A 15,149-nucleotide genomic window follows, 5' to 3' on the forward strand; every position below is an offset into this window, starting at 1 on the left:
GATACCCCTAATAACAAGATATAGTACATCATACTAAAGAACGAGTACATCTAGCCCAAAAATTTCAAGCTGAATTGAAAAATGGAAAGTTCCTAAACGTGTATTTACATATTAGTGTAAAAGCATCCTGTTTCCTAAAATATGTTAAGCACCTGTAATCTCACTGAAATCAAGGATAATTGTATTTGACACCTTTGTGAAACCAGATCCCTTTCATTAGCTTCTTGGTTTGCACATCAGGCATTAAAGCTCTGTTTGATACAGTAGAGATTATTTTTAACTTTGTACATACTAAATGATTGTCAGAAGTACTTCAGTGCTTTAAAAATAAATCTCTTGCATCAACCCTGGACAGGTGTAAAGCACACTGAAGTCAGTGAAAGTGCTGTCAATAATTTTAACAAACCTAAATCTAGCGGGAGGACAAGGAGGGAAGGGAACTGTTGAAGTAGCCCTACATCACTGAAAACACATGGCAGAGCAAGTATCCTTCAGAAGAAGGACCACTTTCTCCACATCACAGCTACATCTGACTCTGCTTCAAAACAGATTGAGCCCTGGGCTAAAGCAATACACAAATATACCTGGAAAAAAAAAATCAAGCTAGTATCTGTTGTAACACTTTAAGATTTTATTGCAGCAGCAGACTTTACAAAACTGCTAAGCAGCACAGACAGCTAGCACTCTTACAGGTAACACTTGCAGGAAAATCAACCACCCTTGGCCCCACCACTCAGGAGAAGGAGTGAGAGGAGGAATGACTCTCAGTTATCTTATTTGATAAGATAACAAGCTTTAGCATCCTGGTGTGATATCACTGCCAGCTTTGACAGAGAAGCCTCAGGCAGTGGTGGTAAATTAGGCACCAGGGAAGGTGAGGTGAAGGACAATGAACTCCAAGAGAAACACCTTTCCTCACGTGAGCGAGCCACAAAATGGCTGGGAACCACAGTGGTAACATCTGCCTTGTTCCTGCTCCCTTGGGAAGGCACAGGAGGAGTTACAGGGGTAACAAGCCATTACAAGCAGTAGTGCAAAATGCTGTGCACATAAGTGATTCAATATATACATTTAAAAAATATAGCCTAGGGAATTCTAAAGACTTCTGTACTAAGTGCAAATGTGCTACTAGAGATGTCCTTTATTCATTTTACCTCGGCAGCCAAAATAATTCGTGTTTTCGAGAGCATAATAACCAGCTTCACAAGTGTCACAGGAATCTCCACAAACATTAGACTTGCAGTAACAGTGCCCATTTTCCTGTTAAGAGAACAATTTCATCAAAAATGTTTCAACACCTTTTTCAGAACTTTAATCTTACAATATTTTGAATTTCCTCTAATTCTAAAGAGAAAAACCATTCTAATCTCAACAAAAAATATTATCTGGACATAACTTCTGTCATTTATCATCTTCAATGAACAGACTAGAAAATACATAAACTCAAGATGATGAAAATTTTTCAGAACTTTTATACATCACTAGGATATAAAACTGCTTCTTTGCTGCATAAAACCAGACACTTTATGTCCAAAAGCAATAATCAGTACTAAGATTTCCACCTTACCAAATGTTACAACAATTTATCTTTACAAAAATCAATTTAATTAATGTGTTTCTTTTAATTTCACTTTACCTGCTGACATTCTCCGACTCCACTTAGTGTTCCACTCACATCACACTGGCATGCTGCACAGATGAAAAAAAGACAATCTGCACTTCATTTTTCCAACATACTTTTGCCAGAAAAAAACCCCACCACCCTGCATCTGCAACTTTGAGTAACAGTGCCACAAGGTGGATTTTACTCTAGCAGGTTCAGAATAGCAGATGGATACTGGCACAAGGTGAGAAGAAAAAACAATGGAGAAAGAATGAGGCCTTCTGTGGGGTTTTTTTTTACTATTTAGTGGTGTGCTTTAAAGTGTTCTGACTTGTGTTCAACAAAAACAGTCTTGAGTTTGGATTTACAATTGTTTTCTTTCTTAGAAACATTCAGACAGTTGATGCAAAACAGTGTCTTTAAGCCTGACTGGCATCTTCTATTCTGCAGTGCTACTGTGGAACCAGTTCAACTCTCCATATGAAATATAAATGAAGCAAATATTGCGGGAAGCAGCTATGCTGACCTAGAGGTTTGGTGAAACCCTGTATTGACTCTGTGACTGAAGGCAGAGAAGATGAACTACATGAAAGGTGCAGTAATTAATCTTTGAGGAGATGTTTAGACTGTACAGCATTTAAAGATTTAGAGTCAAAGATGTAATGATATCGGTATCGGCTCTAAGGCTACTCATCCCAACTAGGTGGCTGTTGTGCTGGAACCCCAAATAGTTGGGGAGAAAAAAGATCTTTACCTTTTTTTATCTTTATCCTTTTTCATCTTTAAATTAATTATTATCTGCCTGAAAAACACACACTCGCTGTTAGCAAACATTGAAAATTGCACACAGATTGGTATTATATAGACGCAAACCATAACAGATTTGTCACACCCTGAGGCCACAAAAAGGCTTTTTACTCCTCTACAAGCTAGGAGATGATAATAGATGAAAAAGCACCTTTTTCTCTAATAAATAAGACAAATTCTGGTTTCAGCGTTAACAGCGGAAATCCTGTCTCGCTCCAGTAAAACTGCCATAGGGCCACATAAAGTACACATCACTGTAACCCAGAGCACACCTTGGTCCAGCACTAGCAAGCACTCATGAAATTACGGTCTAATTTCTAAAAGTAACTGCTGGTATCATGGGTAATTTGGTGTTACAATTAAGTAGCATGAAAAACATGCTGTTAACAAGAAAGTCACTGAGCACCAAAGACGGAGACAGCAAATAAAGATGACTTCCAAAAGAATAATACATTCCATAAGCCAAAGAACTATGTCATGAAGCCATACCTGTACACCCCTCAGGGTTTTCTTTGGCCAGGTTCCAGTACAACGGTTTGCATTTACTACAGGTAGGACCTTCAACATGCTGAAGACACTGACAATAGCCCTAATGACAGAAAGCAGTTAACATGGATTCATTCATTTCATAAAGACCATACTGCTCTTTAGTACTAAGAAAAACCTAGCATTATTGACAGCTCATGCAGTTTACTGACTTTTACAGATCCATAGAAACTGAGGCTGATTCCGACTTAGATTTTTCTGTCTCATACTACCAGCACAGGATTGTTCCATCCTGTGTATTTTTTCCATATCTAATTTATTCTAAAAGTCACAATGCACGTGCTTTCCAATTCTTTTATAGCCTTATTAGAACTGCTCTGAAGTATTAACTGTTTTGCAAAAAGTTTTAAAAAAATTTCCTTACAAATAATCATTAATTTTCATATTTACGCCTTATTTTCTTGGTGGAAGACATACACAGCTGTATACATAAGCCTGCATAGATGCCTCTTCCATCAGTCGGACTTACCCTCTAGGTCTTCTTTGCTACACATTTAGCAATGACTGCAATTTCTGGTAATTTGCTACTACTAATAACCATCACTGTATTAATAACAATAATAGTGGAACAGCAACAGTTACAAAGAGATAATATTTTTTTCAAGAACAATTTGATGCTGAAATGGCCTTTTGCAACCCAGAACCAGAAGGTGTTTGAGACACGCATAGGCTTACATGCCATGTACGTATTAGTGTTCTAGCAGACCAAGACATAAACAGTATGCATATTCTATATACAAAAGATAAAAAACCCCACCCTCAACAGCTAATTGCACTGGTATGATGAAAGAACAAAACATAAAGTTTATTTCCACTCTTACTCTGCAAATAAGCTTGTGCAATGCTTTCACAGTCTAAGAGCAGGCTTCAGGACTTGAGCAATGAAGTAAATGAATTCAGCAAAGGCACATGAATTATTAACATGTACTGTTAGCTGCAATGATAGAATACTTACGGAATGAGATCCAGCGCTACCTGAAGGGTCACATTCACTGTTGACACCTTTATGAAATTAAAAAACGAATACATTGAAAGAACTTTTGAAAACAGAGTTGTGGAATGTAGCAGTGCATAAGTAAAATGCAGCAGGTGTGAGTTTGAAAGGGCTTTTTAATACGGTTACCTTGGAGGGACTGAAATATTTTAAACTTCAAGACAAACAGAAGCCTTTAATAATGATTTTTCAAATGTGTATTTAGCCTTGGTTTAGTATGCAAGGTAGTCACTTGGAAAAATATAGCACAAACCTACAGAACTTTAAGTTCCTGTAACATAATCTAAAAAAAAGGTTTTAATCTTATAGTTCAGTTCCTGAAATAACATACAGAATGACAAATAAGCTCATCTAATATGCGCTCCTGATATGTCACTCCCTCCCTCCCCATGCTTCAGGGGGTTTCTGTAAAACTTTGCACACAGAAGACTGCCCCAGAGAACGCTGCAATAAAAACGGGGGCGATCTGAATCAGAATGGAGGATTTTTCCCCCAAAAGCGTTACCTTTGCAGTAGGGGAAACTGTTGCCTGCAGAAAGGCATCTGTCGCACCGTCGCCCTGTGACGCCTGTTTGACACTCGCACTGCCCCGATGCTGGCTCACACGTGCTGTGCTGGGAACCGCCGGGAGAGCACTGACAAGCTACACAGCAACAAACACAGACAGTGGTGGGAGGGTTTACCCTGTAGGTAACAAGCAACAACTTTCCAAAACTTTAGTTAGAGGCTTTGAATAGTATTTGTCTAGAGTGTTCTTCATTTTTCTTTCCAATAAATAGCTCGCAAGGTCCTCACCCCTGCTTGGAACCTATGAGTTTGAGGTGACCTGTATTGTCTTGATATTGTCTTCTTCCTTTGCTCTTGACAGAAACGGGTAAGATTATCTGGAACTGTATTAAATCTCTCTTCCTCAACTTCTTTGTCCCATCCTAAGAGCAGGCTTGGTTTTGGCTTTCTGCTTTCTTGATGGTTATAGAAAGCACAGGGCAAATTCTGTAATTAGACCTGCACTTAAAAACATTGATGGTGAAATATAGAATATAAAATTGTATGCCCATCACACCTTCAGATCTGAGGGCAGAGGAGGCCAGAAGCAAGCTTTGAAATACACCATGCAACGGTCTTACTGTTTCAGATTTCTACATAAGGTCTCAGTTGTGCAATGATTTACACACACATGGTAAATAAGAATAACACCACAAAGAAGAACAATGCTGCTACGGCCCAGGGGCCTAATCTTTGCTCAGATAGAGTCTAAGGGTGAAATGGTTAATGACAATTATTTTAGTAAAGTAGTAGCCAGTCTCCTAAAGAGAAAGAACAAACCTGACAGATTATTTTTTGCTGTGGTTGTGGTGATTAGTAATACCAGAATTCTGATACGTTCCTTTTTTAGCACTAATAATCTTTTGATTTCTAGGAAAAATCAGTCCTGTTCATGATGATCAAGTAACTTGCTGATTTTAGTGACAGAGCCTGCAGGTTTCCCTTTGCTTAATGTGAAAAACCTGTACACACGTTCTGGGCATGATCAATTGATCCACTTGGGCAGGAACAATTGTTGATACGATGGAAGATTTGCAGAGTCAAGCCCTTCTAGACTAGGATTTATGGTGCAATATTGGCACATGTCAAGAGCACACAGTAATGCACTTACTTAAAAGTTTACAAGACAGCATATCAAATATTAGAAACCCAAATCAGTTGAAACACAGCTTATGTTCTGTAAGTTGAGTGAGCCAGAACTCATAAAGGTAAATGCCCACCGTCCAGCCTAAGCTTTAGATTTCATATTTTAAAAGAGAGATACAATTGCATCAAGGCCAAACATTGCCATGCTCACATTAATCCAACTAGCACAGGAACAGCAATGATGTGCCAGGGAGGACTACCGGAGTGTGTGCCTGCCAGGAAGCCTGGCCACTGCCTGGATATTCAGTGTTACTGTTGCCAGCTTTGGATGGAACAAAACTATCACGGTTACCTAGGTAGTTTTAGATGGAAATATATTTGAGAAAATGTATTTTCTTCTGTATTGTAGAAACAAGAAAGGAAACTGCCGTAAAAGGAGGAAAGGCTTTTACTCACGCAGGCAGCTGGGATAGCTGTAATAACCTGGAGCGCACTGGTCACATCTAAGTCCAGTGTAGTTACTATGGCACGGACACTGACCTCTAGGACCACATGTATTCTCCACTGAGCCAACAGCATCACAGTTACATTCTACACAGAGAAAAAAAATAATAACTACCCTGACAGATACATGTCTAAACCAGCAGTTATTTAAACCAGAATTTGCCAAAAAAGTTACCTTTGAACCATAGTTTTACCACCAAAAATAAATATCCTGAAATAGATGCTTATCCTGTAATTGCCTTCTCAACCATTGATAATCAGTTTCTTACTGCAATTCTATAATGTACAGTTTAGAGATTTAGTTTGATGCCTTGCAAAACACATGTATAAGGGACAGAAATCCATCTTACAATGGAAAGAACATCACATGAGAGAAGTACTTAACATCTTTAAAAAATAACCTCTGAGAAACAGCATACACAAAGCTGGGCTAAGTCTAACGGCTAACAAGAAGCTTATTAGTAATGATGCACAAGTTTATGATGCACAAATAAATGATGCACAAGGTAGAAACTGCTGACATCTTAATTCTACAAGCTGGCAAGCAGTGCATTGCAGGAATCTGCATGTCATACATACACAAGGCATGTTGTCAGACTATAAGAAAAGCTGTTGTCAGACTATAACAACAAACTTCTCTTGGAGTTACTACTATTTTAGGCTAACAGCTCTATCACAGATAAGACGTGCTACTTTACTGAAAAGATGCTGAATGTTACACAGGGTGACACTTTATAGGTACATGAATGGGAGACCGTCTGGGAATCCCAGCTGCCCCAGGTACAAGCTGAAGTGTTGCAGTTAATCACCTGGATTTTATGACTGACAGAAATGGCTGACTGACAGAAATATAAAACAAACACTGTCTTTCTGTTTCATGTTCATGTTCCTGGTTCCCCCTTTCGGTTCCTCTTTCTGCTGCAGCCAAAGACATCTGACTTTGCTGTGTTTCCTTCAAAGACGCCTGGAAAGACGCAGGGCTTGCTAGGAAGTTAGTATAAGAGAAATACAAATACTGAAGCTTCCAAAAACATCACCTACACTAGAGTCCACCCCCAGCTGAACATTCTCTCCTCATTTTAATAACACTGAATTGTTTAAGGGCTTTATCTTGATATCACTCCTACTGAATAAAGCTTCTATTGAGTTCAACAAGGCAAAACCACAGAGATTAGTTCTAGCTGCAGCAGCCAAAAAGTTATACATCTACTGAAGATGACAACGCCAAGCATGAGTAGCAGGCTGGACTGCTCACTTTCCACCACAGTTTGCAGCATACTGCATTAGTTTAAGTTTAAATCTATGGCAGCTTATTTTAACAGAACAATTGTGAATGCAACAGTTTTGCGTGGACACTGACACTGTTTTCAATTATTTTTATCTGTCTTTTACATTTTTTTCTTGTGTGCTCTTTTAAGCTTTTATGTCTCTTTTCAGCTTTTGGTGTTAAAAGTTCAAACATATTCAACATGGGTTTGATTTGCTTTAAGATTGCTACCTGAGTCAGTTCTAAGAAAAAAAAAGCGGTTAGAGTATTTTAAAACCACCAAACAGCATGTACCAACCCAGAATCCTGATTTTATGTTTTTCATTAAAAAATGTTAATCTACTCCAGACTATGAAACACAGTCATGTGGCATTTCTTTATTCCACCCATTGTGTTGGTAACACAACATAATATATCTTTGCAAGGGCATAAAGGATTCTGCTGTCTGTTTATAGGACATAAACAAGTACGCAAGCCCAAAAGGAAGACGACTGCTATAGCGAACAACCAAAAATAATAAGAGAGAAAAGTAAATCATAATGTTCTATATAAATCTTGCTAAGCTGTACAGGAAAGTACATACCAGAACTCAGCAATATCCTATATTCTTTCTCACTGTAAAATTCACTAAGGATTAAGGGCCTCTCTCTCAATCACTGCAAAGGCAGATGAAACCTAGGGGCCAAATAGGATTTGATGGATTCTTCATACACACACAAAACCATTATGATATTCAAGGTTATACTTCATCAGTGCTGACCAATTTTCCTCTCTTGTAAAAGGCAGGATAGTCCTTGGTGGCAGGTACACTGGTGAAACCCTATGAAGATCATTCATGTTTCATGATTACATGGACTGATGTTGGCTCAGTGCCTATCAGATGATATTAAAATGAGTGAGAAATCACCATGAAGGGCAAAATAGAGCTTCTAATTTTCAGATTTACAGGACACACATTTTACAAGGTACCAAAGAAAGACCCTCTGCAAAAGTAGATTAGTGCTTCACAGCTCTGCTATGCCAGTTCCTTAACAGTCAAACATGCTCTGTTGCTGTAGGCCTCATGTGAAAACAACTTTAAAATCCTTTGGTTATTAGTAAGAGAGCTGTGCTGACTGAGGCTATATCAAACAGTCTGACCATGCAAAAAAAAACAAAAGCCTGTGAGAAACCAGACTATATAATTCCTCCCTACTATGGAAACATGCCTGGAATTGGAGAATTAGAATATATGAGGATTTCACTGTAGAGCATAAGAGTCCCTTGCCCATTTAATGCTGTGAACATTGCTTCAGCCACTGTAAAAACGGTACCTGGAAAGCACTCCTGTCTGCCTTTTCAGGAGCTGTATGATGCTGTACATGCACTAATCAGCCTTACCTTGACAGGCAGGGAACGAGTGGTGGCCAGGCTGGCAGCTGTCACACTGAAGTCCAGCTACCCCTGAGCGACAAAGACACCTCCCAAGAAAATCGCAGACTTCGGGCTGGGTACCTGCTGAGTTACATTCGCACACTGCAAATGAGAAAAGCCATTTCAGAAGTGGGCTCTGCGCAGACTCTCTTCTTTTATCTTTCTTGAAATTAAAAAAAAAGAAAAGAAAAAGCAACTCCCTGATGCTCAACATGACCAAAATCTTCCCATCAATTCATTTTGATTCATAACAGCTTTTATTGATTGCCCACACCAGTAATAATTCAGCATCGGGGAGACATTAATGAAAGAGCAAAAGAATCTGGCTCAAAGTAACTACTGGGTTCAATATCAGTGCTGAAGCACTACACTTCGCCTGTCCCCACTCAGAGTCTGATTTATTGATCCCAAGTAGTATATCTATTGAAAGTAGTTAATGGTTAATGAAGTTTAAAAACAGACAGTTTTCTAGTATTGACCAGAATGGGCAGCTTGATGCATCAAATGAGGTTGCAAACTCAAATAATTTTTTTTAAAGACAAGGATAATTAAGATAAATGTTGCCACTGGTATTCTAAATTTCATCAATGTTACTAAATCCAACCCCAAAATGAAGTCTGACAGCTGCATCACACAGCAGACAGCAATCAAGGAAAAAGGGGCATTTTCAGATAGAAATCCCCTGTCATCACACTCTTCTTCTTCTTTGACTTCTGTGAGTTTTGGGAGAGCCCTTTATGAACACACCTCTGTGGCAAAAGAATTTCATCCCTCAGTATAAAACTTGGGTCTGTATTTTGGATATGCTTGCCGAAAGGGAACGTGTGGCTTACCCTGGCAGAAGGGGTAATGAAAATACCCAGCTGCACAGGTATCACAGGAAAACCCATGAAATCCGGTTCGACATCTGCACTGTCCACTATTTCCATCACAGTCACCTCCCAGCACTCCTGCGCTGTGGCACTGGCATGCTGAAGAGCACATTTGTAAAGAAAACATTTGCGGCATTACGACCTTAAAGTTCCTATTTCACTTGGCATTTACACTGGAGCGCAGGCCTCCAAGTGTCAAAGAAACTATGGCACTTACGCAGACACTGGGGGCCAAAATACCCTGGTTTGCAGCCACCTTCTAGTTACAAGAGAAAAGGAAATGAAAGAAAGGAACAAAGTTAGTGCATAAAATCATGCAACCCCTTGTATTTTTGAAGAGAAAAACAGACCAGTGCTTAGTAATTATTACTCTTGAATCGACAAAACTATTTGACCCTTACACACAAACCTCATTTTAAAAAATAATCTGTATTCATGCTTAGTCTGCCAGCACAAATTTACAACTTCATCAGACACAGAAGCTTCCACTTAGAGGCAGCTGCCTTTCTCATGCCTTCAACTCAGATGCTATTCATTGAAAATGTAAATAGCTCAAGATTTGTTTTCTCCTGTTTATTAATTTTTTGAGTTTTCTTTCTTCTTCCTTTTAAAAATATGTGAGAGAAGGGGATATACAACAGAGCATACCCAGAGGCCTACCAGGGCAATTATTTTGGATGCTGTACAAAGGAGATAAGTGGTACAGGAGATTGAGGCTTCATGGGCTGTGATGGCAACTGCAGACACTTTCAAGAAAACAGTTGGGACTTGTAAATACATACATGGATTTGTACTGTCTGCTTATATCTCAGTGTCTGCTACACTCACAGAAAAAAACCACTTTTTCATTTGCCAACATAAACTCCAGTTCTATTAAAGCTAATTGAAATAAAGGGGAAGAATGTTAATTTTAGGATATGAAAAAAGTTTTGAGGGTTTTTAAAGTTATAAAGTGCATTATAAGCATGTTTGTGATTAAGCACTAGCTGTGATGATGTCTCCATTCTGCAATATAATAATATATCTTAAAAAATGTAAGCCCACTGAGAGAATCATTGTATGGATTTCAGGCAGATTTGCAGTGGGCTAAATAAGAAATATGTAGCACTCTCAGAAATCAAAGTCCTTCACAGCCAAGGGCAATGTACAATTTGCCAGGTGCAAGAGGACAGTCCAGAAGCAGAGGCCAGTTAGCCGTAAGAAAGAGATTTATGCTGCAAAGCATCTGACACATTGTACGTGTCAGAGTCTTGATGAATCAGTTCATAAGAGCACCAAACAAGATGGTCAGTCTCTTCTGCAGATGTTTTCCGGAGGCTGGTCAAACTTATTTTGCTCCATAACTGTTCCTGAAACTAGCCTACTAAACTGTTTAATATGAACATGACAATAAGATGAACTTCTGGCAAGAACAAAGTCTCTCCAAAAGATAAATACCAACAGTGGCAAAATTACTACATAAATCTCTACCAAAGAGCAGGCACCACCAAAACAGTCAAAAATAGTGACACAGGGGAAAACAGTGAAATGGTGGGGAAAAAACACCAAGAACTTGCCAATTATGTCACCAGCCATAGCATCGCTTGGATTTGGAGAAGGATATACAGGAATACCTTTAAAACAAAAGAAACAGTGAAGTGTATTTGAAACAGACACATTTATTTCATTACAAATTATGACAAACCATGAAGTCATCTCCTGTCAATTCAGAGAGCATGATATTCACATGACTCTATAACCAACTTCAGCTTAGTTTTCTTTCAGTTAGGAACAGGGTAAGAAACATTTAGTTTTGATCTCCAATTCAGATACAAACATTTCTTCTCAAAAGAACAGTGTGACAGGCCAGACGCCATTTGGAAATGCTACCAGGTTGCTTCCCTGCTCCCTATCCTTTTGTACTTAAAGCCTTCTCATGCTAGACAGTGTTATGACAGCTATCTAGGGAGGTCCATATTTATTTCACATTTTCTGCTTCCAGTTGAAGGTCCATCTCCTGCTATTTGGCATCACGACCTGCTGCCTGATCTGCCAGAATTCATTACATGTATGGCACATCTTGGGAGCTTTTTATTTAAGAATCCTCCAGATTAGGAATGAGAAAGACATCCCAAAAAATTTTCCTCCATTAAGATGGGATCCAGAGTTGATGAGCTACAAACATCAGTGGGACTTAGATCAAGGTCTACCTGAGCTGAACTTACTTAAAAATGTTGAATTACAAACAAGAGGATACATGAGATGTGATAATCTAGAATGCACTATACAGAGAGGTTTTATTCTATCACAGCCATTGAATTCAAACAATATTCATTTTTTCCTCTGTTTTGTATTGATTTCCCTCTTCCTCCATTTTTATCATGGTACCTCTCTTTTAGTTAGACCTCAAAACTTTCCCCATAACAACACCTGTTTTATCAACTGTCAGAAACACGCTTCTCCTGAGGGCACAAAACATCTCACTGATGCATTTTTAGAATCTGTTCATGGAGTCACAAGCTTTTATGCAGCAAACACAATGCTGATATTACATCTTCTTCTCAGTTATTTTATATAACATTTGTTTATGGGGAAAGAATTTAATTTTCTGAATTCCCAACATTTAATTTTGATCTTCTTATTTTAAAGTAAAAATCTGATTTTCAACTAATCAATAGCATTAGATAGTATTCTATTACCATTTTCAATAAATGGAAGCACTCAGCAGTTCTGTGTCACATTGTTTTTTCTAATATGTTTGTTTTCTTTGGATTTACAAACACCTTTCCTTCAACTACTTCTGAAAAAATCCGAAACATACTGGAACCCTTCCCTCAACCACATATCTGCACCTACCTGCAGCCCAGCAAAAACAAGAGAGCATGGCTGAGAGCATTATGCTCTGCCAGGAGAGCCTTTCCAACATTATGTAGGCACTATTTTAGAATTATTTTTCTTTATTTTAGAATCCTCTGAAAGCCCACAAGCTTTTTTTATCAGGAATACAAGCTCCAAATCCTAGGAGGTGTCAAGAACACATAACCATTTTCTCCCCTCTCTCTCACTACAGTCATGTTTCCCTTCCCAGTCCCAGTGGTTTTCACTGAGACATGTTTAAACAATTTGTCCAGGGCTTTAGGACTCGAGTTTATGACTTACTGAGAGATAGGCTGTATCTTCGATGAAGATGTTTTAAATGAACTCAGAATTGTGAGAATGAGCACAACCTATTTGATTTTCAAGTAACCATTATTTTGTAAAATAAAACAGACTCTCTTCAGTATTATGACAACTGATTTATCAGAACGTGTAAACATGTGAAGCTGAAATGCCAGATGTTTTAACCAAGTAAAGTGTAATGAAAACTGTTAATTCTTTAATGCACATTTCAAATATGAGAAAAGAGACGTTTTTATTTGTATACTTACGGACACAGAACGGATAGCCATAGAATCCATCAGCACATCGTTCACAGTTTTCTCCCTGGAAATTCTGCTTACAGAAGCAGCGACCAGACCCCTCCTCACAGCCCTCTGCATGCTCTGAGTTACAACTGCAGGCTGAGTAAATATCAGCAATTAGGCACTCTTTGGGAAAGAATCAATTTGCCTTGTACAGCAGTGCACAATGGCATTATAATAGTAAATCTGAAGTTGTGAATGACTCATTATTTAAGGAATTAACATTTGCATGCTGTTACCTATTTTCCAAGTACTTTATATCACCAACTAATCTTTGTGATATCCTTTAGAAATAAAGCTATGTTATTTTCTTAGAGTGTTCAGGGTTTTTTTTAATTCAGAAAGCATGTTATTACTCCACAGCGCTGCAGCAACTATCTTTTCTGTGATATCCACTCATGTCTCTCCATGGTCTAGGCTAAGCCCCACGCTCCACCTGCCTTCCCTTACACACCACGTGCAACACTATGGCAGCACGCCACGGCTCTGTTGACTTCCCATTTATTTCAATACCCAATCACAACAAACCATAGCTTCCTCCAACTTGTCACAAGGCTCCTTCAGCCTGTTTGTAATTCAACCCTTAACTCCTACCTATACTCAGTTCTTTTTTAAATGTTGTATTAGTAATTATCCTATTGGATCATTTATTAGTTGTTAGGTTCAGCACTGCATAAAATACTAGCAGTGATCCCTGTGACCTTTTGAGCTACAGAATAAAATTTTCAAGTGACCAAGAGCTAAAGGATATCTCATGTGTACATCAGATGGCTAAGAGAACCAAGGTGATGAGGGTAGGATATGAGAGTGGCTTCCTAGAGGTCATGCCTCCTCACTGTGGGGTATGTAACAGCACCCCAGGCTTATGTGATCCTATCTCCTCAGCAGCCCTTTCTGGCTTACTTCCTCCTATTGTCCTTCTGCTGGTCCAAAGCTTTAGGCTCATATGACACATAATTTGAGAAGAATATCATTAAAAGGGTCTAAAGCAACACAGAAAGTAATATGCAGTTGTTCAACATCTTTTGGCCACTCTTTCATTTTTCCTCCCCAAAAGATGCGTTCCATGCCTTGATTATAGCTAAAAAACCCCCAAGCCACCAACATGAGAAGACACTTAATAGAGAAGGACTCACGTATGCAGCCATCAGGGGCTCTCGCTGGAACACCATAAGGACGATAGTAACCTTTTGCACACTTCTCACAGTTAATGCCAGCTGTGTTATGCTGTGCAAAATAAAACAAAAGGAGAATATGAGATAAAAAGGGGAACTTGGAAGAATTAAGAAGCAGTAACATCCTTTACACTGTTTCTATATACAACTAAGAAAGAATCAGTGCAAGAAAAAAATGAAATATGACTGCAATAAAGACAGCATTCATCATTTGGTGTTCCTTAACCACCTGTTCTCTACAGATTTCTGAATCATGGTATTCTTACATAAAGCAGCTGAATTTTATCTTTAAAGCATTATAAAAAAGAGCTATTTTTAAAAAAAATATCTAGGGAAAAAGAATGTCTTTTTCCTATCACATGATATATCTTTTTACGCTACTTTCTTATCATAACGTATATATTGTTCAGGCAACTGCATCATGAATCTTTCCTCATGCTATATATTACTCTTTTGAATATCCTACATCTGAGATCAGCACATCAAAATAAACCAAAACCTCATCAGTCAGGTCAGCACAAAACAGACCTTCCATTAGAAAAGTATACGTCTCTGTAAACACAGAAAAGCACATAGAAAAAATATTGTAAGTAATTTGAACTACAGCAAAAATATGTAACTCCCCTGTCAACACAGTCCTGAGTGCATTTCAGCTCCTGCAGCAAAGCTCTCCCCTGCGGTGGGGCAGTAGGAGCGTGTAGTGGCAATGGCATGCACCAGTTGAGTAAATCACAGTCATGAGGCATCCTGGCAAGCTCATGGTCTCATGAGCAGGAAACGGGAGGGGGAAGCTTTGTCCTGGAGCAACCAAAGCAGCTCCCCCCAGCTCCCACTCGCTGTTTAGTTCCTCCTTAGGGAGAGCTGCAATTCAGGGCTGAGCAGGGACCCGGCATTTA

At 38.8% G+C, this 15,149-nt stretch overlaps 1 protein-coding gene across 1 annotated transcript in view; it reads right to left on the bottom strand.

Moving 5' to 3' along the window:
- Nucleotides 1–15,149, bottom strand: part of LAMA3 (laminin subunit alpha 3) — a 119,109-nt gene that overhangs the window by 70,560 nt on the left and 33,400 nt on the right. Inside the window, exons 9-18 of the mRNA XM_074820700.1 lie at nt 14,215–14,305; nt 13,046–13,177; nt 11,195–11,251; nt 8,734–8,868; nt 6,039–6,173; nt 4,456–4,593; nt 3,912–3,958; nt 2,900–2,999; nt 1,637–1,689; nt 1,155–1,260 (exon numbers count right to left, since the gene is read on the bottom strand). Coding sequence (XP_074676801.1) covers nt 1,155–1,260; nt 1,637–1,689; nt 2,900–2,999; nt 3,912–3,958; nt 4,456–4,593; nt 6,039–6,173; nt 8,734–8,868; nt 11,195–11,251; nt 13,046–13,177; nt 14,215–14,305 — 994 coding nt within the window. The remainder of the gene's footprint in view (nt 1–1,154; nt 1,261–1,636; nt 1,690–2,899; nt 3,000–3,911; nt 3,959–4,455; nt 4,594–6,038; nt 6,174–8,733; nt 8,869–11,194; nt 11,252–13,045; nt 13,178–14,214; nt 14,306–15,149) is intronic.

The sequence above is a fragment of the Strix aluco genome, chromosome 1 (genome assembly GCF_031877795.1).
Source record: "Strix aluco isolate bStrAlu1 chromosome 1, bStrAlu1.hap1, whole genome shotgun sequence".
In the NCBI taxonomy this organism is placed as follows: domain Eukaryota; kingdom Metazoa; phylum Chordata; class Aves; order Strigiformes; family Strigidae; genus Strix; species Strix aluco.